The sequence below is a fragment of the Chiloscyllium plagiosum genome, unplaced genomic scaffold (assembly GCF_037043375.1).
Source record: "Chiloscyllium plagiosum isolate Xiang-an unplaced genomic scaffold, Cpla_swu_hap1 HiC_scaffold_3, whole genome shotgun sequence".
NCBI classification, from domain to species: domain Eukaryota; kingdom Metazoa; phylum Chordata; class Chondrichthyes; order Orectolobiformes; family Hemiscylliidae; genus Chiloscyllium; species Chiloscyllium plagiosum.
The window spans coordinates 4,151,458-4,174,364 of record NW_028270141.1 but is presented as its reverse complement, the minus strand read 5'-3'; the positions used below and the strand labels follow the sequence as shown (position 1 = coordinate 4,174,364).

The 22,907-nt window shown below is 41.5% G+C and overlaps 1 protein-coding gene across 5 annotated transcripts in view; it reads left to right on the top strand.

Moving 5' to 3' along the window:
• otofa (otoferlin a) overlaps positions 1-22,907 on the top strand; it is a 436,145-nt gene that overhangs the window by 295,703 nt on the left and 117,535 nt on the right. For all 5 annotated transcript variants that reach the window (XM_087977131.1, XM_087977125.1, XM_087977118.1 and 2 more), the window contains 9 exons: positions 3,319-3,373; positions 11,067-11,198; positions 13,890-13,952; positions 14,438-14,522; positions 15,034-15,193; positions 16,398-16,584; positions 19,418-19,604; positions 19,763-19,986; positions 21,870-21,978. In XM_087977131.1, coding sequence (XP_087833257.1) covers positions 3,319-3,373; positions 11,067-11,198; positions 13,890-13,952; positions 14,438-14,522; positions 15,034-15,193; positions 16,398-16,584; positions 19,418-19,604; positions 19,763-19,986; positions 21,870-21,978 — 1,202 coding nt within the window. The remainder of the gene's footprint in view (positions 1-3,318; positions 3,374-11,066; positions 11,199-13,889; positions 13,953-14,437; positions 14,523-15,033; positions 15,194-16,397; positions 16,585-19,417; positions 19,605-19,762; positions 19,987-21,869; positions 21,979-22,907) is intronic.

The following is a 22,907-nucleotide window of genomic DNA, read 5'->3' as shown; positions in this document are numbered from 1 at the left end:
CACGTGCCCATCCACAGCACACGTACCCATCCACAGCACACATACCCATCCACAGCACACGTATCCATCCACAACACACGTACCCATCCACAACACATGTACCCATCCACAGCACACATACCCATCCACTGCACACATACCCCCCCCATCCACAGAACACGTGCCCATCCACTGCACATGTACCCATCCACTGCACACGTACCCATCCACTGCACATGTACCCATATACTGCACGCGTATCCATCCATTGCACACATACCCATTCACAGCACATGTATCCATCCACTGCACACATACCCATACACAGCACACGTACCCATCCACAAACACGTACCCATCCACAAACACACACACCCAGCCACAACACACGTACAATTCCACAACACACGTACCCATCCACAACACACGAACCCATCCACAAACACATGTACCCATCTAAAACACACATACACATCCACAGCACACGTACCCATCCACTGCACACGTATCCGTACACAGCACACATACCCATCCACTGCACACGTACCCATCCACTGCACACGTATCCATCCACAGCACATGTACCTATCCACTGCACACATACCCATCCACTCCACACATACCCATCCACAGAATACGTGCCCATCCAATGCACATGTACCGATCCACTGCACACCTACCCATCCACTGCACATGTACCCATATACTGCACGCGTATCCATCCACTGCACACATACCCATTCACAGCACACGTATCCATCCACTGCACACGTATCCATCCACAGCACATGTACCTATCCACTGCGCACATACCCATCCACTGCACACATACCCATCCACAGCACATGTACCCATCCACAGCACACGTACCCATCCACAACACACATACCCATCCACAACACACGTACCCATCCACAAACACGTACCCATCCACAAACACACACACCCAGCCACAACACACGTACAATTCCACAACACACGTACCCATCCACAACACACGAACCCATCCACAAACACACATACCCATCCACAAACACACGTACCCATCTAAAACACACGTACACATCCACTGCACACGTACCCATCCACTGCACACGTATCCGTACACAGCACACATACCCATCCACTGCACACGTACCCATCCACTGCACACGTATCCATCCACAGCACATGTACCTATCCACTGCACACATACCAATCCATTGCACACATACCCATCCACTGCACACATATACCCATCCACTGCACACATACCCATCCACAGAACACATGCCCATCCACTGCACATGTACCCATCCACTGCACACGTACCCATCCACAGCACACGTACCCATCCACTGCACACGTATCCGTACACAGCACACATACCCATCCACTGCACACGTACCCATCCACTGCACACGTATCCATCCACAGCACATGTACCTATTCACTGCACACATACCAATCCATTGCACACATACCCATCCACTGCACACATATACCCATCCACTGCACACATACCCATCCACAGAACACATGCCCATCCACTGCACATGTACCCATCCACTGCACACGTACCCATCCACTGCACATGTGCCCATATACTGCACGCGTATCCATCCACTGCACACATACCCATTCACAGCACACGTATCCATCCACTGCACACATACCCATACACAGCACACGTATCCATCCAGTGCACACGTATCAATCCAGTGCACACATATCCATCCACAGCACACGTACCCATTCACAGCACACGTACCCATTCACAGCACACATATCCATCCACTGCGCACATACCCATCCACTGCACATGTACCCATATACAGCACACGTATCCATCCACTGCCCACATATCCATACACAGCACACATACCCATACACAGCACATGTATCCATCCAGTGCACACGTGCCCATACACAGCACATGTACCCATTCACAACACACATATCCATCCACTGCAGACGTATCCGTACACAGCACACGTACCCATACACAGCATACGTATCCATCCATTGCACACGTACCCATACACAGTACACATATCCATCCACTGCACACGTACCCATCCACTGCACACGTATCCATCCGCTGCACACATATCCATCCACTGCACACGTACCCATGCACAGCTTATGTATCCATCCACTGCATACATATCCGTCCACTACACACCTATCCATACACTGACTAAATTTCCTGCAATAGGGTTTTGAAATGGAGCTTCCTTAAATGGAGCAAATTTGGAAACATTTTTCTACAGTTCAGTTGTAAAGTTGCAACCTGATGAAAAGTAATACTGCTTTGTAACTACTGCCTGCCCCTAGTGTATTCATATTAAATCTTGGATACTTCACGATAGACTGTATTTTACTCCATCTGATAGTCCCTGCAAGCCTCAGATCAGAACGTTTTTACTCACTGAGTCAGTGAGAATGTGACAGTGTAAGAAACAGTATCTCGGACCTGAGCAAGTCGAGAAACCAACAGGGAAGCTCCTTAACAAATCATACTGCAATATTGTGATATAAACAGGGGAGGATTCCGAAGGAAGGTGAATTGGAGCAGAGGAGGTTGAGAGGGTAACCTGACAGAGGTTTATAAAATCTTGAGGGGTATAGATACTGTTAATGGTAGGTGTCTTTTTCCTAGGATGGGGGTTGGTATCAAGACGAGAAGGCATGTTTTCAAGCTGAGAGGAGAGAGATTTAAAAAAGGACATGAGGGGATATCTTTTACATAGAGGGTGGTTTGTATGTGGAATGAACTTCCCAAGGAAGTTACAATGGGCACAGTTACAACGTTTAAACGACACCTCGATAAAGACACGAATAGGAAAGGTTTGGAGGGATATGGGCAAGGAACAGGGTGCACTCAATATTAATGACCCCTCATGCCCTATGCGAAGGTAGATCTCAAAACACCTCCCATGGTTCCTCATGTCCCTCCCCCACTCCACACCAGCATATTGCATCCTCCCATCCAATTTCCCCAATGCTAGTGTAAGTGCACCAAACAACCCCATGAATATCCATGTCACCCCCCCCCCACCCATTCACCCACTAAACGCTGTATAGAAGCAATGAATCCAGTAACAGCAGCTGGATGTGTAAATAAAAATCTTTTTTTTTTAAAGTGATTCATTCATAACTTTCCAGTTTGTGAAAACAACTCTAGTCTACTACAGACAGATAAAATAATCAATCATTTAAAAATAAAGCTTCTAAAACTAAAACAGCTAGGTATTTGAAACCATTTAACGATTATGAAATTTCCTGAAACATGTAGCAATAAGCCCTATTATTGCTTGTCTCATTCTGAAAATTCAATTGTTTTGAATTTATTCACAGGTCAAAACCTGATATCAAAATGGAACCCAGTGCAGGCCGACCCCAGGACTACCAAGTAAGTTACAGGGATTTCTTTGCAAGATAGAAAACTGAGTAGTTTGTGGCTGGTTCTAAGGCGTGTAAAGATGAATTGTGGGCTCTCAAGCTGGAAGAAACAGAATGGATTTGAATCATCGATCATAAATGAACTTCCTAGAAGAAGCAAGGAGTTCAACCGAAACTGTGAATATTCGAAATTTGTTCTGACAGAGCATCTCTCTGCTCACAGGGACTTTATGAGAGAAATGTAAATTATGCAGTCAATTGCATTTCTTGTTAAATCTGACAACATGCGAATTAATGCACTTGTCAATCATGCTAAATTATTTTTCCTTATCTCCATAATAATTTATGAAATGCACTTATTCATTTCTAATTTGGTATATAGTGCTCGAGTTGTATTGTTCAGGACACAAAGAAAGAACAAAGAACAAGAACAAAGAACATTACAGCACAGGAACAGGCCCTTCGGCCTTCCAAGCCTGCGCCGATCCAGATCCTCCATCTAAACCTGTCGCCTATTTTCTAAGGATCTTAAATGATGCTATGGTGCCCGCCTCTACCACCTTCGCTGGCAACACATTCCAGGCACTCACCACCCTCTGTGTAAAGAACTTCCCACGCATACCTCCCTTAAACGCTTCCCCTCTCACTTTGAACTCGTGACCTCTTTTAGTTGAGTCGCCCACTCTGGGAAAAAGTTTCTTGCTATCCACCCTGTCTATACCTATCAAGAATTTGTAGACCTCAATCAGATCCTCCCTCAACTTCAGTCTTTCTGTTGAAAATAATCCTAATCTACTCAACCTCTTTTCATAGCTAGCACCCACAATACCAGGCAACATCCCAGTGAACCTCCTCTGCACCCTCTCCAAAGTATGAAGGAAAGCATGTCTTCTTGACCACTCTATTGACCTGTGGTGCCACCTTCAGGGTACCATGGACCTGAACACTCAGATCTCTCTGTATATAAATTTTCCCCAGGGCTTTTCCATTTACCGTATAGTTCACTCTTGAACTAGATCTTCCAAAATGCTTCACCTCGCATTTGACCGGATGAACGCCATCTGCCAATTCTCTGCCCAACTCTCCAATCAATCTATCTGTATTCTGCTGTATTCTCTGACAGTCGCCTTCACTATCTGCTACTCCACCAACCTTGGTGTCATCTTCAAACTTGCTAATCAAACCACCTATACCTTCCTCCAGATCATTTATGTATATCGCAAACAACAGTGGTCCCAGAATGGATCCCTGTGGAACACTGCTGGTCACAGTTCTCCATTTTGAAAAACTACTCCTACTATTCTCTGACTCCTCTTGCCCAGCCAGTTCTATATCCGTCTAGCTAGTACACCCTGGATCCATTGCAACTTCACTTTGTCCATCAGCCTACCATAAGCCTAACACCTTACTGAGGTCCATGTATATAACATCTACAGCCCTTCCCTCATCAATCAACTTTGTCACCTCCTCAAAGAATTCTATTAACTTGGTAAGACATGACCTTTCCTGAACAAAACCATGTTGCTTATCACTGATAACCCATTTTCTTCCAAATGGGAATAGGTCCTATCCCTCAGTATCTTCTCCAGCAGCTTTCCTACCACTGACGTCAGGCTCACTGGTCTATAATTACTTGGATTATCTCTGCTACCCTTCTTAAACAAGGGGACAACATTAGCAACTTGCTAGTTCTCTGGAACTTCACCCGTGTTCAAGGTTTGCTGCAAAGATATCTGTGAAGGCCCCAGCTATTTCCTCTCCCACTTCCCTCAGTAACCGAGGATAGATCCCATCCAGTCCTGGGGACTTGTCCACCTTAATGCCTTTTAGAATACCCAACACTTCCTCCCTATGCCAACTTGACCGAGAGTATTCAAACATCTATCCCTAACCTCAACATCCATCATGTCTCTCTCCTCGGTGAATACCGATGCAAAGTACTCGTTAAGACACATAGAAATTTTTTCCAGAGGGTAATCGTGATGAGGGATATAGTTCTGCTAGCAATTAGAGTGGTAAATCCAATTTCAAACTTACTTAAACACTTTGCCCTACTACTGAATTAATGAAACTCCTGTAATTACAGTCTCTTGACTGCTGAGTTAAGTAGCCTTTTTATTTCAAATCTGTAGCTGCTTGTTAGGGACATTTTTGCTCTTATTTCAATTTATATATCTTTAATTAGTATCCATCAGATCTGAGGATTATGGATTTCATTATTTCTCATCAATAATTCCTGTATATCTGTCAAAGGAGAGTGTGGCTGTTGAATTAAAGATTTAGTTCATATTTGGTCCTTTTTTACCCTTTACTGACACGGTTTCACATAGCTTTCTTTAGTTGTAGTACTGAGGATTGCTGGAATGTCAATAATATCAATTGTCTCAGAGTTTGAAGACAGATCCAGCAAGACAAGATCAGTATTTTTATTTCACTTCATCCTCAATCTAATATCCTGAGGCATTGCTCCTGTTAGTCAGATCAATAGCCAGTGCAATTTACCTTGCTTGAAGCTGATAGGTACAAATGTTGTTATAATAAAATAGCTGAGGATACAAAGTTTACTGATCAATGTAAAATATTACACATAAAATCTGCAACAGAAGTAGAAAATAATTCATATGGTATTAGCAAATTGAAATCTATAAAATTACTTTGGAGAAACTGACTAGACAATGTAGTGAAGCAATTTTTTTAAAATCACAAAATATTACAACACATTGTATGGGTGTGGAGTAGATAGCTAGTGAGCATGTGTATAGCATTTGTTTATAATGATCTGCTGTACTGCTTGCAAAACAAAACTTTTCAATGTACTGAGGTACATGTGACAACAAAAAATCAAATTAAACTGATCTCTGGTCACATCGGCTGAGATCAGTGTGTGTAAGGTTCCAGTGATGTCCTCTGACCACCTCCTCGGTCTGGTTATAATGCCTGAAGATTGTGGATGGTCACTGACATCTTTGATGACCAACTTCAACCTGATCTCACTACAAAGGCAGCAGTTATTTCTCTAATGACAATCAATGTCTTCTTAAGCTAGAAGAGAAAGGAGAATAATCCCAAGTATAAGGCAGGGTACGGGAAAGGCTGAGCATTCTAGAAAGGTTATAGAAAAACTCATTTCCTACAACACAGATGGAAAGTAGCTGAGGAGATGCTGAATTAAATTACATCAAATATTAAATAGCATAGATCAGATATTGATTTACAGTAATTAAGCAGACTAGAAGATCCAGGGATTACTAGTCTATGCTAGTATAAAGAAAATAAAACCCAGTTACCATCCAAATAACTCCCCCGAGCAAGTGAGAGCAGTTGGATGCTGAACTGAAACCTCCTGTCATTCAGGGTGTTATAGTATAAACCAATGAGAAGAGCCAGAGGAATGAGCTTCACTGCAGTCTCAATTATTATCAATGAAATGACATATTAAATAATCTTGGGACAGAAATGTTTCAAATTATACACTCATAGAAGGTTAATGGCACAGAAATAGGTAACTTTACACATCATCTCTGTGCCAGCCATGAGATGTTCCACTCAGCTCCATCCCCCTGTCAAGGATTGGGTCTGTAGTCCTGTAGGTTACTACACGTCAGGTAGAGATCCACGCACCTTAGAAATGTGTTTTCGGCCTTTCCTCCACAACCCTTTCAGTCAGTGAGATCCTGAAACCTACCAACCTCTGGGTGAAAAAGGTTTTCCTCACCTCCCCTCCACTCGTTCACTGTCAATATATGTTCTCTAGTCACTGACCTCTCCAAATAAATGACCAGGCCCTTCCTATTCACTATCCAGGCCTCTCTCAATTTTGTACATCTCAATAAAGTTGTCTCTCTGTGTACTGTGTACCAAGGTGAACAATCCCAGCCTATCCAAAATAGTCAAATAACTGTGACTGCTGGAAATCAGAAATAAAAACAGAAATGGCTGGAAAAACTGAGCAGGTCTGGCAGCAGCTGTGGAGAGAAAGCAGAGTTAATGTTTCAAATCTTCAGAACTGATAGCAGCTAGAAAAAAAGTAGTATTTGCCTTAGAATGTGGGGTGGAGGAGAATGGGTGAGCAGAAAAGTAGAGATGGAGCCCAGGGAGGGACGGTGGAGGGGGGGGCGTGGGGGGGGGAGAAAGAGAAGGGGAATGGAGAGTAGGGAATGGTAGGAAAACGAAGGGATTGTTGATAGCAAGTCATGGAAGAAGTAAGGGTCGGTACGTGATGACGGGGACTATGAATGTGCTTGTATAACCCATATCATGAGAGGAGCTGGGGTGTGGGAATGCGTAAGAGCAGCATGGTGTTAGCACTGCTGCCTCTCAGCACCAGGGTCCCAGCCTCAGTTCGATTCCAGCCTCAGGCGACTGCCTGTGTGGAGTTTGCATGGTCTCCCCGTGTCTGCATGGGTTTCCTCCCACAGTCCGAAGATGTGCAAGTTAGGTGAATTGGCCGTGCTATATTGCCCATAGTATAAGGTGCATTAGGCAGAGGGAAATGGGCCTGGGTGGGTTGCTGTTTGGAGGGTCGGTGTGGACTTGTTGGGCCGAAGGGCCTGTTTCCATACTGTAGGGAATCTAATAATTTAAAAAAAGAGACAATTCAATCCAAGCCTATCCCACCCCATCCAATCATCCCTCAATGCTGCATTTTTCAAGTCTTGGCAACAATCTTATAAATCTCCTCTGTACCCTATCACGTACAACCCTATCTTTTCTGTAATGAGGTGACAGTACTGTACACAGGACCAATGCTGCAGACTAACTCATGTTTCTACGGTTTCAGCATAGCCACCCTGCTCTTATATTCTATATCTCAGTGATTAAGGGACAGGAATCCAAGTGCCTTCACAGTCACCATCACAACTTCTTTGCTACTTTTAGCGATTTGTGGACATTTATTCCACTGTCCCTCATTCCCCACTTAAGTTAAAGAGCCACTGAAAATGCACACTTAAACTTTCAGATTCCCAACCTGTAGCCAGTCTCTACACTGCATACAGATCACCCCAGTTCAACCTAGTATCTAATACACAACAATATTCTCAGAGTTGGTAATTCATCCGTTGACTTTTGCTCAGAGTGTTCATTTATGTGTCAATATATACAACTAAAGGACAATATATCCCAACCTTTTTAATCAGCTCTGACGTAAAGAACACATGAAACATGAGTTCATGTTCTCGCCACACGCATTAACCGATCTGCTGGTTTAGTTTGAGCATCTGCTGTTTTTGTTCCCTATTTCCCATATCAGCATTATTTATGCATTGATTTACTTATCGTTAGCATTAATGTTACTTGATACTTCCCAAAATAAGGAACTACTAAATGGCTTTTCTACTGAAAATCCTCAAAGTTGAGAGTTCCAAGTTTGGTGTGGGAGAAATGGGTTTGAGTTCATGAGGAATTAGCCCCAGCAGTGGGGAAGGAGACAGCTGGACCACTGGATCAGACTTTACCTGAAATGTCTTAGGCCAGTGCCTCGCAAATGGAATCACTAGGGCTTTAAAATAAATACGAGGGGGAAGGGACAGTTCATATAAGAAGAGATTTTGAAAGCTAAAGAGGAATGACAAGACAATGGTGCAGTTTATTGATTCAGGTAATGATAACAAGCATTCAAAAGGAAGAACAAAAGGTACAGACTTAAGAGTGCATCAGTAAATAAGGTCAGAGTAAGGAAAATGATAAAAAGGCAGAATTAAATGCTATTTATCTGAATGGATGCTGTACATGAATGATTTGAAGACACAAATAGAAAGAAATGGGTTTGATATGATAACCATTATGGTGCAAAGTGACCCTGGCTGGGAACTGAATGTTTCATGTTTAGGCTGGATAAGAATAAAGGCAAGATGGTGGTGTAGCTATGTTAATCAGTGATGAGATCAGTACGGTAGTTAAAAAAAAAGCCTTGGCTTGCAGGATCGAAAGGTAGAATTTGTTTGGGTAGAGGTAAGAAATAGCAAGGGAAAGAAGTTACTACTAGGAGTTTTGTATGGGCTCCCTAACAATAGCTACATCATAGGTTAGAGTATAAACCACAGAATCATGGGGGCTTTCAGGAAGATTTGCAATAAACATGGAAGACTTTAATCTTCATATCAAATTAGCAAAGGGAGGATGGAGAATGAATTCATAGGAAGTGACAATTTCCTAGAACAATTCATTCTAGAACTAATCAGGGAACAAGTAATCCTAGGGCTGGAAATGTGAAATGAGGTCAGATAAATAAATGGTCTCCTAACAAAGCAGCCTGTTGGTGAGAATGTTCAATTTCACTTTGAGGGCGAAAAAATTTGGGTCTTAAAGTTAAATAAAAGCAGTTACAGGGTATAAAGATGACGTTAGCTAAAGTAATCAAAAAAAGGGTTAAAAGGTAAGATGGTTTGGAACTCATAGTAGATATTTAAGAAGATATTCATAATCCTCAGCAGTTATATTTTCCATGAAGGAAGAGGGAGGTCTATGAAAAGAATGCACCATGATTAACTGAAGAAATCAGGAATGGTAGTACATTGAAAGATGTACAATACAGAAAGGATAAGTGGTGGGCCTGAGGATTGGGAAATTTTAAAAAACAGCAAAGGAAATCTTTAAAGAAAGGAGAAATTGGAGTATGAAAGAAAACAGCTTTTGACCGAGAAGTACTACAGTAAGGAAAATGTATGATTTCCTTAAAAGGTCAGTGGAGTAGAAGTTCTTAACTTCTAGAAAGGTACCCAGTGGATTGGAAAGTTGCAAATATGACACCAATACTCAAGCAAGGAGGGAGACCAAAAGCAGGAAGCTATAGGTCAGTTAGTCTAACATCAGTTATTAGGGAAATGCTTGAATCCATTATTAAGGAGGAATCAGTAGGACCTTTGTAAAATCATAATGTAATCAGGCAAAGTCAGCATGTTTGTGAAAGGAAAATCATGTTTGACAAACTTAATGGAATGCTTTGAAAAAGTAACAAGCATAAGGTAACAAGGTGAATAAAGGGCATCCAGTAGATGTAATGTATTTAGGTTTCCAAATAATATTCAATAAGATGCCACATAAAAGATTGTGGAGTTATATATGAGGGTTATTAGTTGGTATGTATAGAGTTTGGCTTGCTACCAAGAAGTAGAGAATTGGATACATGGATCATTTTCAGGTTGGCAAATTATAACAAGTGGCCACCACATCTTCATTGTGAAGATCGTATATCTCATGTCAATGGATGTAACAATTATCACAGTTACAACAAGTATCAGCTGAGTTTCTGGAGCAGAGGTCTGATTTCCTTAATAGGGGATGGCTGGAGGTTCTTCCCTTTGGAAGCAAATCATAAACTCGTGAAGTCAGTGAAAATCCAAAATACCTGCTTCCGTTCTGTTTTGTAGCAGTTCCTGAAGGTTTCTCCCAAAGTTATAGCAGAAGATTAGCAGTGCAGCAGAGGAATGTGGACCCAGTCTATTCAATTCTCACATTACCAATGAATCTAGTCTTCTGGTACTAGTTTCTCTGCATATGAAAAGATATTTTACAAATTGGAAAAATATTAAATTATATAATCTGACTACAGTATATGATTTTACCATTGGAAATTATTTTGAACTATTTACTGTAGTAGTGATATTCCTGTATTTCTACAGCAGTCTGCCTGTAAGTAATTAAGATTTTAAAGTAACAAAAGGTGCATGAGGTTAATTATTTCTTCATTCTTTCCACTCAAGGTGAGTATCACAATCATTGAAGCAAGACAGCTCGTGGGATTGAACATGGATCCAGTTGTCTGTGTTGAAATTGGAGAGGAGAAGAAATATACAAGTATGAAGGAATCAACAAACTGCCCATACTACAACGAGGTGATGCATTTCTGTATTTTACATGCCCTTCTGTAATCCTGCACCTTCAGAAATCACTCCTTTCAAGCTAATCACTCACCTCTGCCTCTTCCAGAAATTGATTCCACTTCAGTCAATTGAAACCTACCAGAGAAATATGTTTCCATGAAGTGTTTGGAAGACATGTTTCCAAAGGCATGGTAATGGTCCTGATAATCTGATAGGCAGACAGACATTGTAGCGGCACAAACTGGAGCTCAAGCAGAAATCTCAATGCTTTGTGAGGTTTGCTCAGGACATTGACAATTCTGGCGGGAAATTCCCTTATGTCTGGAATCCTCTGAGAAATCTCCTTACATTTAAAGAATTCCAAGTCTCTAAAGCTAAACAATTGCTCAAGAGATGTTTTTTTAAAATCTTCTCTTAGCTTCTGGGTAACTATTAAATTGAGTCCCTGACTCCTTATTTACAATCCCCACCCATAACCTGTACCTCCCCAAATGCAAAACAACAACCCAGGCGCCTGGCAACCACCCCAGACCATACTGCCAACCCAACAACTCCCTTTAATCCCAGCCACTCTGATCTGAAACCCAACACCATTCCGAACCCAATCCCAACTGGCAACCAATCTAGTACCAGCAATTTATTTACGCTCAATCTGCACCTTCATCCACTTACCTGGTACCCTACCTCACCCCCCCACAGTTTATAACACTCTCACCCACTTGGCATGCAACCCACCCCCCTCACTTACCTTACATACTCACCATTTCACAGTAGCCGTCAACATTACTGCTGGACATTGACATTTCAGAATATGACTGTCTGTGGTCAAAAAACGGGTGAATTGTTTTAACAATGATCTTCTCTGCTGCTGGATTTATGGATTCCTGGACAGGTTGGTAAAAGACAGTCCCTGTTCAGGAATCTCCCACACAGAGGTCAGCTGAAGGAAAGTGAATTTTTTTTAACTCACTCAGAGTCAGACATAAAGTTTCCAACCCTAATTAGAAGTTCTGCTCCAATACGATCAGGATGATTGGTTTGATTGATGATTCCTTCCTAAATTAAAACCAGATTTGATGTGCAACTCCACTAGAACATACCTCTTTCAAAGTTTCTCTAGTTATGTTAACATTTCACACAGCAGAGTTTCAAGGGTTAACAAAATACCTTCAACAACTCCAACAGGGAAATCTAGAACCAATGTCTGCTGCTCCTTTTATCTGGATGAAATAAAGATCAACAGTCGATTTGATTGTTAAAGGTCAAATACATCAAATAAAAATTAAAGCCATTAGTACTTACAATATTCCATCACTTATTGTATGCTTTCATATGTTAACCTTAATATTACTTTCGTGTTGGTGGGAGGCCTATTAATTAGTATGTAAAACAGTCATTAAACACTGGTGTGGGAAATTCTGGGTTATTTCATAAGTTTTTTTTAATTGCAAAAGTCTACTTTATTCATAACATTATCTCTAAGTACTTACAAAGGAAATTCACCAAAGTTCCTTAGAAAGCACCTTCAGACCCATAAGCACTTCCATCTCAAAGGTCAAGGGCAGCAGATACATGGAAACACCACCATATGCAAGTTCCTCTCCAAGCTACTCACCAGCCTGATTTGGAAATATATCACCGTTCCTTCACTGCTGGGTCAAGCTCCTGGAATTCCCTCCCTAATGGCATTGTGGGTCAGCCTACAGCACATGGACTGCAGCGGTTCTTGAAGGCAGCTCATCCCCACCTTCTCAAGGGTGGCACGGTGGCTCAGTGGCTCAGTGGTGAGCACTGCTGCCTCACAGCCTCGGACGACTTTGCACATTCTCCCTGGGTCTGCGTGGGTTTCCTCCGGGTGCTCTGGTTTCCTCCCACAGTCCAAAGATGTGCAGGCCAGGTGAATTGGCCATGCTAAATTGCCCATAGTGTTAGGTGCATTAGTCAGAGGGAAATGGGTCTGGGTGGATTACTCTTCAGAGGGTCGGTGTGGACTGGTTGGGCCTGTTTCCACACTGAAGGGAATGTACCCTAAACTTGGGACAGGCAATAAATGCTGGCCAACCAGCGATGCCCACATCCCATGAGTGAATTTTTTAAAAAGTCTCTGTAGAGACTTTGCAGAGAGAAAAAATATACTGGAATTTAACATTTCTCAAGAGTTTCCAGACAGATGTTTCCTACTCTTGCAAGGAAACTATTTACATTCCCTTAAGGCAGTCAGGGGGTCTTGGATCTTAACAGCCCCTCATTTTACTTTGACAGAAAGAGCTTAGATGATGGTCTTTCCCCACTGCGCCCTGGCAGCAGTTGCCCCAAGCTTTAGTGTGTCCCTCAGCCCGTTGTCATGGGCCCTGCAATGTGCCAATCCGTAACAGTCTGTCAAGTTCAACTCTTTACCATAGAAGTCACAGAAATAATTCCAATTTTATTGGAAAAATATGTTTCATGAGATTAACTTAATCTGAAATAAAATTTTAAAATGTGTAAACATTGGAAACATGTTCTTTTTTCACATTTATTGTTAGTTTGCAACAACTCACATTGCCACACCAAACCTAAATAAATGAGATAGTCATCATCCATATTTAATGTCCCTTGATACAGTTTTATGTAAATAATACGTAGTAGGTATTAACTTCCAAACGTTCAGTGAGTGCTGTTAGATAGTTACTAAAGTCTTTGTTTTCCATCTTTTTTCTCCAGTACTTCGTCTTTGATTTTCATGTATCTCCAGATGTCATGTTCGATAAAATAGTCAAGCTCTCGGTGAGAATATTTATATATTTAACATAACCATCTTACTTATTTTGAAAAAAAACTGATAGCAATTAAACGTTAAGATGAAAGAATGAAAAGTAAATATTATTTAAGAATAAACCTAATGAAACAGGATCCGAAAGCTTCATTATTATGTAAATGTGGAAACATCCTTTCTGAAAGATGGCACCGTCAACTGTGTAGCACTCCCTTGTGCCTGAATCCAGACCCTTGACATTCACAAGCGTGTGTGCTACCAACTGAGCCCTGGCTGACAGCAGAGAAGAAATATAAAGGGGAACAGAGGGAAAGTATCATTGTGCAATAAAAATACAATCAGATTTTAGGACCCCAAGACATAAGCTTAATATATTGATTTCCTTTTCCACTATTATTGAAAAAAGTGTTGACTTTGCTTGTTGTTCAAATTATTAGGGCACTTTAGTGCTTGCTAGAATGGTCCATCAAAACGATTTACCTCTAATCTCTTGCAGGTAATCCATTCCAAAAACCTCCTGCGAAGTGGGACATTGGTGGGCACCTTCAAACTTGATATAGGAACTATCTATTCACAGCCAGGTAATTACGTACAATTGTGTGGAATCTATGGTCCAGACGCCAGCCACTAACTTAAACTCTCTCTGAGAATTTATACTGCAAGGAAGTTCCAACACCGGTGCCACAATCCCCCATCCTCTTTTCCCTGGTTTATGTCTACTTTTTTGTTTCATTTATAAAATCACTTCCCACACCAGAAGTGAATCATTACGTCAATCAAACGATGGAAAAGAAATTGTTTTATCCATCGCCGTTTATCTTATCTTTGACAGAATATCATTAAGTGTAAATGTAATTCACAAGCATGCATTCCACTCAGTTTATAGAATACTTGATAATAATTGGATTAATTTGTACAAGGCATTTGCCGTCTGACAAACTAATGGATTTGCCAGTCACTGACTGTCTCAGCATCTTATTTCATTATATACTTGATAAATAAAGTATATTTTAATTGATAGTGACAAACATTTAATCAAATTCAGAATCTCCAATTTTGTAATCTTCCTATATTTTTCACTTATTTTAACAGAACATCAATTCTACCACAAATGGGCCATACTGTCTGACCCTGGGGACATCACTACTGGGGTGAAAGGCTACATAAAGTGTGACATAGCTGTTGTTGGGAAGGGGGATAATATCAAGACACCACACAAGTCTAATGAGACTGATGAAGATGATATCGAAGGGTGAGGAGTTGCATTTACTGAAGAATCTCCGTTATTATATTCAACAGCAGTGAAAATGAAAAGCCTTTTTCATGATGTGCAGTATATATTTTGACTAGCACATCCTCCAATATACTGTGCTCTGATAAATACTTCGTTATATTTGCTCCAATCAAGAAACAAAATGCTGTTATGCTATAGCCGCATGATTTTTGTTTAGTGACGAAAGAATTGTGTGCATAAGGGAGGCTTCTAATTGGATGATATCATCAGAAATGTAATTATGAAGTAAGCTGACCGGAAGTATTCTGTGACAGGGATAGTTTTGGGGTTGAAATTTTCCAGGGGACCAGGCAAGTTGCTTCCCCATTCCCTGATGGACAATCAGTCACAGACTGGCTGCCTTTAAAAACAGTTGTTTTGCTGCAATAATGCAACAAATGATCTTGACAAGCTCTCAGAGAAAGGAAGTTCCTCCCACAAGGATTGCTGATCAATCCGATTGGCTGGCAGCCACTGCTGAGCTGTCTCAAGGAGAAGATAGAAAGCAACCGGACTTGGTGGGAAATCCAGGGTTCTTGGTCCAGGAGGGGTTGGGTCCACAGGTGTAAGGTTTTCGGTTCTGGATGCAGAGTGGCCATATCCAAATTGGGAGTAACATCCTGGGGGGACATGCCCCCACTGGGCACAGGACAGCACCTAAAGGATGAATCTCCTTCTTTTCTCTGTGGTAATGTGGTGGGTGCAGGAACCAGTTTTCACAGGCCACTAATTGGGTGGGACATCAGGCAGTGGCCTAGACCCCGTTCTATTTTACATGTCCACGCTGCTTGTAAATGTATTGCCTGGAAGAACCAGGAAATTCCCATTTCCAAAACAAAGCCAGGTCTCTAACTATTGCGATTGTTCCTGTTCTGAGTCTATTCAGTAAACTCATTGTACACAATTTTTGTGAATAAATTTGAAATTGTCTTACAAATACAAATATTTTAATAAATGCACGGTTCTCTATGAAAAGTAATATTTATTACACCCTGTCCTAAATTGTCATCAAACAGATGATGTAATAGGAGTGAATTGTGCTATCATGCAATATTACACCCCTCATCGGTGATGTTTCTGCTACAAAATGACACATGGCTCTTCACCTTCCCAAACATTCTTTTTGTGAATATATTTCTCTCAACAGTTTCCAAATGATTATCATCTGACTGTTTATCAACAGGAACCTATTGCTTCCTGAAGGGGTACCCTCAGAGCGGCAGTGGGCCAGGTATTATGTCAAGGTCTACAGAGCAGAGGGGCTTCCAAAGATGAACACCAGCATAATGGCTAACATGAAGAAGGCATTCATTGGAGAAAACAAAGATTTAGTTGATCCCTATGTTCAAGTATCATTTGCAGGACAAAAGGTATAGTGATAAATATTTAAGGCCCACTCTTTTACAAACTGAATGTATGAAAATACAAATATGATAGAAATATAATTGCACCTTTAATTCTTTGTCTCATCTATTTTACAATGTTGCCAGTCATTAATCAAAGAATTCCTTTTCTAATCTACTGGAATTAAAACAAAAACTGTACCTTTATGTTATGAAAGCGTCATAACACAAGTGCATTTTAAAAGGGAATGATGACGATACATAACGATTTATTTAAAATGTTAATTACCATAATTATAAGTAAGTTAACAGCTTAATTAAAGAAATTGATAAAGAAATGATTGATGCACAGTTTTATTGTTAAATGTATCTTGAAGATACATTGAAAAGTTTTGTCACCACAATCTGCTGCCATTTTGAGCTGCAAAGAGAATAAAAAGGAATTACTTAAATAAGAGTCCATCTTCTGTTCAAACGGAGTGTCAAGCAAGACTTCAGGGCTTCTGCAAAGTCTCTGCAAGGTATTCCATGCCTCAAGGAGTCCCACTGGCAACAGAAACAACAACACTGTTGCCCCAGGAGACCTCTGCTGCCGGACACCACTGAGAGTGGTGTCCCATCAGGGCCTACCACCACCAGGAGTCTCCATCCAGGGCATCACCACTCCCAAGAGCCCAGAATCCGGGCCTATCACCACCAGGAGTCTCCACCCTGGGCAATGCCACAACCAAGAGTCCAGAATACGGGCCTAGCTCCACCAGGAGTCTCCGCCCTGGGCAATGCCACTACGCAAAGTCCAGGATCTGGGCCGAGCGTCACCAGGAGTCTCTGCCCTGGGCAATGCCACTTCCAAGAGTCCAGGCATCACGACTGCCACCAGGAGTCCCAATCCACATCCTTGATATTGCAACCACCACCCCACTGACACCACTCCAGCCTTGAAGATGAGAAAAAAGAAGAAAAGGAGATGAAAAGCACATGGAGAAAAGGTGCAGCCTGGAGTGAACGGGCTCCAACAAGCCTGAACACGACTTACCAGGTTGGCATCGCCATCTTGAATCTATGGGAACATTGTCTGAATGCATTTCCAGAAGTTTCTCATTCCTTTCCCATAACCACAGTGAAAAGATCAGTGCCATTCTCTGAGAAATAGCCTGGAAAACAGTTCCTATTTTTTTCTGTGGCAGTTTCTCCCAAGGTTATGGGGAACATCTGCAAAACCTTCACCTTATTGTATTTAGTTATATATTTACCTGCTAATAGGTTTCTCATTTGAAAACACAACCTCAGCGCGAGTGGTTGAATTTTAAAATCTGTGATCAGATTTGGAAGATGACAAACAAAATTTGAAATGGAATGGTGGGATCACAATCTTCCGATCCATCATGAGGACATTACCCTCTCAAAGGGAGAGAGAGACACAAAGTTCTCCTTCCTTTTATTAGTTAGATATACAACTTGTAAATTGAACCAGAACTATTTTAGATTTCTTTTTTACAGAAAACCTGTATAACTCAGGAGTTAAAACAACTCTCCAATTCCTTTCTATGTTGAAGCTACAAAGTACCAGATCACATCCAAACTAATCAAAAACTGTGTTCATGGACTATCAGGAGGGCTAATGGAATGTTGGCCTTTATTTCAAGGAGGTTGGGCTTTAAGAGTAGGGGAAGTCTTACTGCAACTGGACAAGGTTTTGGTGAAATTGCCTCTGGAGTACTGTGAACAGTCTTAGTTTCCTTATTTAAGGAACAATATCATTTCATTGGAGGCAGTTCAGAGACAGTTAACCAGGATGATCCTTGATATGGAGGGATTGTCTTATGGACAAAGGTTGGGAATCTTCTCACCGGAGTTTTGAAGAATGAGAGGTGATCTCATTGAAACATATCAGATTCTTAATGGGGCTTGACAGGGTCAATGCTGGGAGGATGTTTCCCCTCATGGCAAGGCTTGGACCAGAGGGCACTGTCTCAGAGTAAAGGGGCACCAGTTTAAGTCTGAGATAAGGAGGATCGTTTTTCTCAGAGTTTTGAGTCTCTGGAATTCTTTGCCACAGAGAGCTGTGGGAAGATTCCTTGTATATATCTAAGGCTGAGGACGATCGATTCTTCATCAGCCAGAGGATGAAGGGTTAAGGGGAAAGTGGATGTGAGGAATGTTGGATCAGCCATGATCCTAGTTAATGTTAGACTAGGTTCAAGGGGCCAAATAATGTGCTCATGTTTCTATTTCTTATGGTTTTATGGACTTTGCAGAGAGGTTTCTGCTGCTTAATTCAAATTACAAAATCCGTGGCATTATTTTCAGATGTCATTGGCTTATTACATTGGATACTCTTCAAGTGTCAAACTGTGTCAATTTTTTGCATGTATATTTTGGATATTCTGAAACTTGCAGCATTGAGAATAGTTTTAATCAGAATTCTGCTCTCTTTTCACAGTCAGGATTTGTTGTGTAGGCTGAAGACAACATAGTTTTCTTCTATGTTCTGGACTAGACAAAGCCTTCGATACAGTTCCGATGAGTCATTCACCTACCACACTTGATAGATGCAAATGATGAAATTTTGAAAGCAAAATCAGAACTGGAAATGAACTGTCTCAACAATGAATGCGCCACTTACATTTTCCTTAAATTGTGATGACATTACAGACCTGCCAATTGTTAGTGGAGTGTTAGTCACTGATTTTCAGTTTCAAAATGTGGTTTATTTTGACTTAGTTCTGTAAATAGTTGTTCTCACTGATCACAATTGTTATTCAAATCACAGTTAATTACTCGAACAGCAATTAGTTCTGCGCTGTTTTACCCTAGTAACTCAAACCCACCAATAACCAATTGTCTATTCTTTTGCCAGGGAAAAACAAGTGTCCAAAAAAGCACGTATGAACCAGTATGGAATGAGCAAATCATATTTACTGAAATGTTTCCACCCCTCTGCACACGAATTAAAATCCAGATCCGAGATTGCGACAAAGTGAATGAAGTTGCTATAGGAACGCATTTTGTTGACCTGAGAAAGATTTCAAATGATGGAGACAAAGGTAAACCAGTGCTTTACATCTGACCATTTCTCTTGATTGTCCTGCAACAGAATCCAAAAGGCATGTTTCCGAAATTCTTTACAATCTCCTCCATTAGAATTTGTCAATCTCTTGTACAGTGTTGGACGTATCATTAACATGTGATGTCCCCTTTATAGGGTTCCTGCCCACCTTTGGTCCTTCCTGGGTGAATATGTATGGGTCCACTCGTAACTACACCCTAATGGATGAACATCAGGATTTAAACGAGGGTCTCGGTGAAGGTGTTTCCTTTAGAGCCCGCTTACTCATTTGCATCAGTATGGAAATCTTAGACACAGCCTCCCCGGAGATAATGAGCTCCACTGATGTTCAAATGGAGTCAATACAACAGATATCAGATGTAAGTAGTACCATCTCTGGGAACTGAGTGGGGATTTTAAAGTCATCCTATTTTTCCAGCTCATGCTGAAGAAATCAGTCACAAAATCCCCAGGCCATTCGACCCAAGTCCATACTGACTCCTCAAGCAACATCCCACTCAGACTCACCTACCCCCACTCTATCCCAGTAACCCTGCATTCCCCATGGCTAATCCACCTAACTTACACATCCCTGGACACTATGGGCAATTTCCCATGGCTAGTCCACCTAACCTGCACATTTTTGGACTGTGGGAGGAAACCCATACAGATTCAGGGGGCAAGTCTGTGTGGAGTTTGCAGTCGCATGAGGCTGGAATTGAACCTAGGTCTCTGACGCTGTGAGGCAGCAGTGCTAACCATTGATATTTACCTTGTAAATATTACACTGTCATATACTGTGATAATTGAACCCTGGAAAATACTATCTATTAAACAATTATACATCCCTTCCTAACAGCATTGTGAGTGTATACACGTCCCAAGAATGACAATAGTTCAAGAAGACAATCATCACCACTTTCTCAAGGGTAATTAGTTGCAAACAAACCTAGTCAGCATTCACCACGTCCTGTGATGTTTTGTCATATATATAGAAAGATTCTCCCTTTTCTAATTGGTAAAGATGTCATCCCATTTGAAAATAAGACGATTGCCTTCATTGAGACAGTGGAGAAGGATTTGTTCCATATTCCATAGTCTGTCCTTGCTCATACCAAGTCCCGTTCACTGACCATTCCTCTGCTCGCTGACTGATGTAATTTCCCAGTTAAACAATGGTTGATTTTAGAACTTTCAGTCATATTTTCAAACTCTCTCCAAGGATTTTTGCCTTCCCTATCTCTTTAATCTCCTTCAGCATCTCCGATTTTTACTTCTCCCAAACTAGAGGCTATGTCCCGGCTTTCCAAACACTGAGCCCCACGTCCTAAACCTCTCCAATTCTATTTTTGAATATGTTCTTTAAAATCCATGTAGACTCAAAAACCCTTTAATTTAGATTATGGACATATACCTAATATCACCTGAATTGGCTCAGTGTCTAGTTTTGCTTTATAACTCTCCTGTGAAGCATCCTTGGCCTCTTATTATAGTTAAAAACAAATTACTGCGGATGCTGGAATCTGAAACCAAAAAAGAAAATGCTGGAAAATCTCAGCAGGTCTGGCAGCATCTGTAAGGAGAGAAAAGAGCTGATGTTTCCAGTCTAACTGACCCTTTGTCAGCTTTTCTCTTTTGCTTTTATTATAGTTGTTTGGTTGTACAAAATTTGAGTATTGTTATAGCTTTTCATCTTGCATTCATCAGGACATTTCACAAGAATCAAGAATCCAGAGTGGTGCTGGAAAAGCACAGCAATTCAGGCAGCATCCGAGGAGCAGTAAAATCGACGTTTCGGGCAAAAGCCCTTCATCAGGAATACAGGCAGAGAGCCTGAAGGGTGGAGAGATAAGTGAGAGGAGGGTGGTTGAGAAACTTGTTGACACCAATTAGAGCCTTGCTAACCACACTGACCCCGGGGTCCCCTGACAGACTCTCTGAGGTTCAGACATCTCACTTGAAGGTGTATAATGGAGGGGTGTTTGTGTCCCACTATTCAGCACATTTGCTCAGATTTCAGAAACTGTTTGACAAAAACAGAAATTGCCGGAAAAGCTCAGCAGGTCTGGCAGTATCTGTGGAGAGAATTCAGAGTTAATGTTTCGGGTTCAGTGACCCTTCCTCAGGACACTTCCCTCCTTCAGAAAGTATCAGTTTTGTCAGATTAGTCAGTTTTGCATTTACCTGAAAAACCCAAATCAAATACTTTGCAAGGCAATATAACTCCTAAATAGTGTTACCATGTTTTAATTTTTAATCTCAGCTTGCTACAGGGAAGATGGAAGAGTTCTTTCTCTTTGGCGCCTTCCTGGAATCAACAATGCTTGACAGGAGAATTGGAGATAAACCAGTCAATTTTGAAGTTACAATCGGTGAGTGTGGTGTAAGTAATGCACTGCAGAGTGGAAAATAGTTTTTGTGGAATTGTGGATCTCTGATTTCAGTTGGTTAAAATTAGTGGATGAAAAATCCACTGTACAATGTCAGGACATTTCACAAGAATCAAGAATCCAGAGTGGTGCTGGAAAAGCACAGCAATTCAGGCAGCATCCGAGGAGCAGTAAAATCCTCACACTCACATAATACGTTCCGAAGTCAAAAATTTATTCTGACGCTTTAAAGTCAACGTCACTTTTACAGAGTTGTTCTGGTGCAGAGGAAGGCCATTCAGGTCATTATTCCTGCATCGGAAAATATTTGCGGCATACCCCAGGGTCACAGAAACATAATTATGATTCATTAGGGCCACACTCTGGTTTGCAAAGAAAACCAGAAATAATCCAGTTTTTTTGGAAACCAAATTTCTAAGCAGATGGAAACTATGGCTCAATCTGCTGATGATACCTGAAGCAAGTACTGAGACATTCTACACTACCATGTCTCAGGACCCTGAGGAAGTGCCAACCTGCCACATACACCATGTTTCCCCAGATATCTGAACTCCAGTGGGTAGAATCTGCTGCCTGGGCCTGTTTCTAACATTGACCTCCATGTGGAGAACTTGGGCTTGCTGCATTTAGCCCACCTTCCTGCCATTTCTAATCTCAGGGCAATAATTAAACAGAAAAATAGAAAAACAAACACAACCCCATCCCACATTAATCAGCATCTTCCTCCATCCTCCCACCCCTAACCACATTGCACCCTGACCATATGTTCGCCCCATCAGGGTCTCCTCCTGACGATGCTGAATCTCTCCCCTTATCATTGGAAATGTTCACTCCCCTCAACCCATCCCAACAACTTTTGAACTCTGCCTCAGAAGCCTGTGGGGGTGGGGACATTAAATATTTTTAAGGCG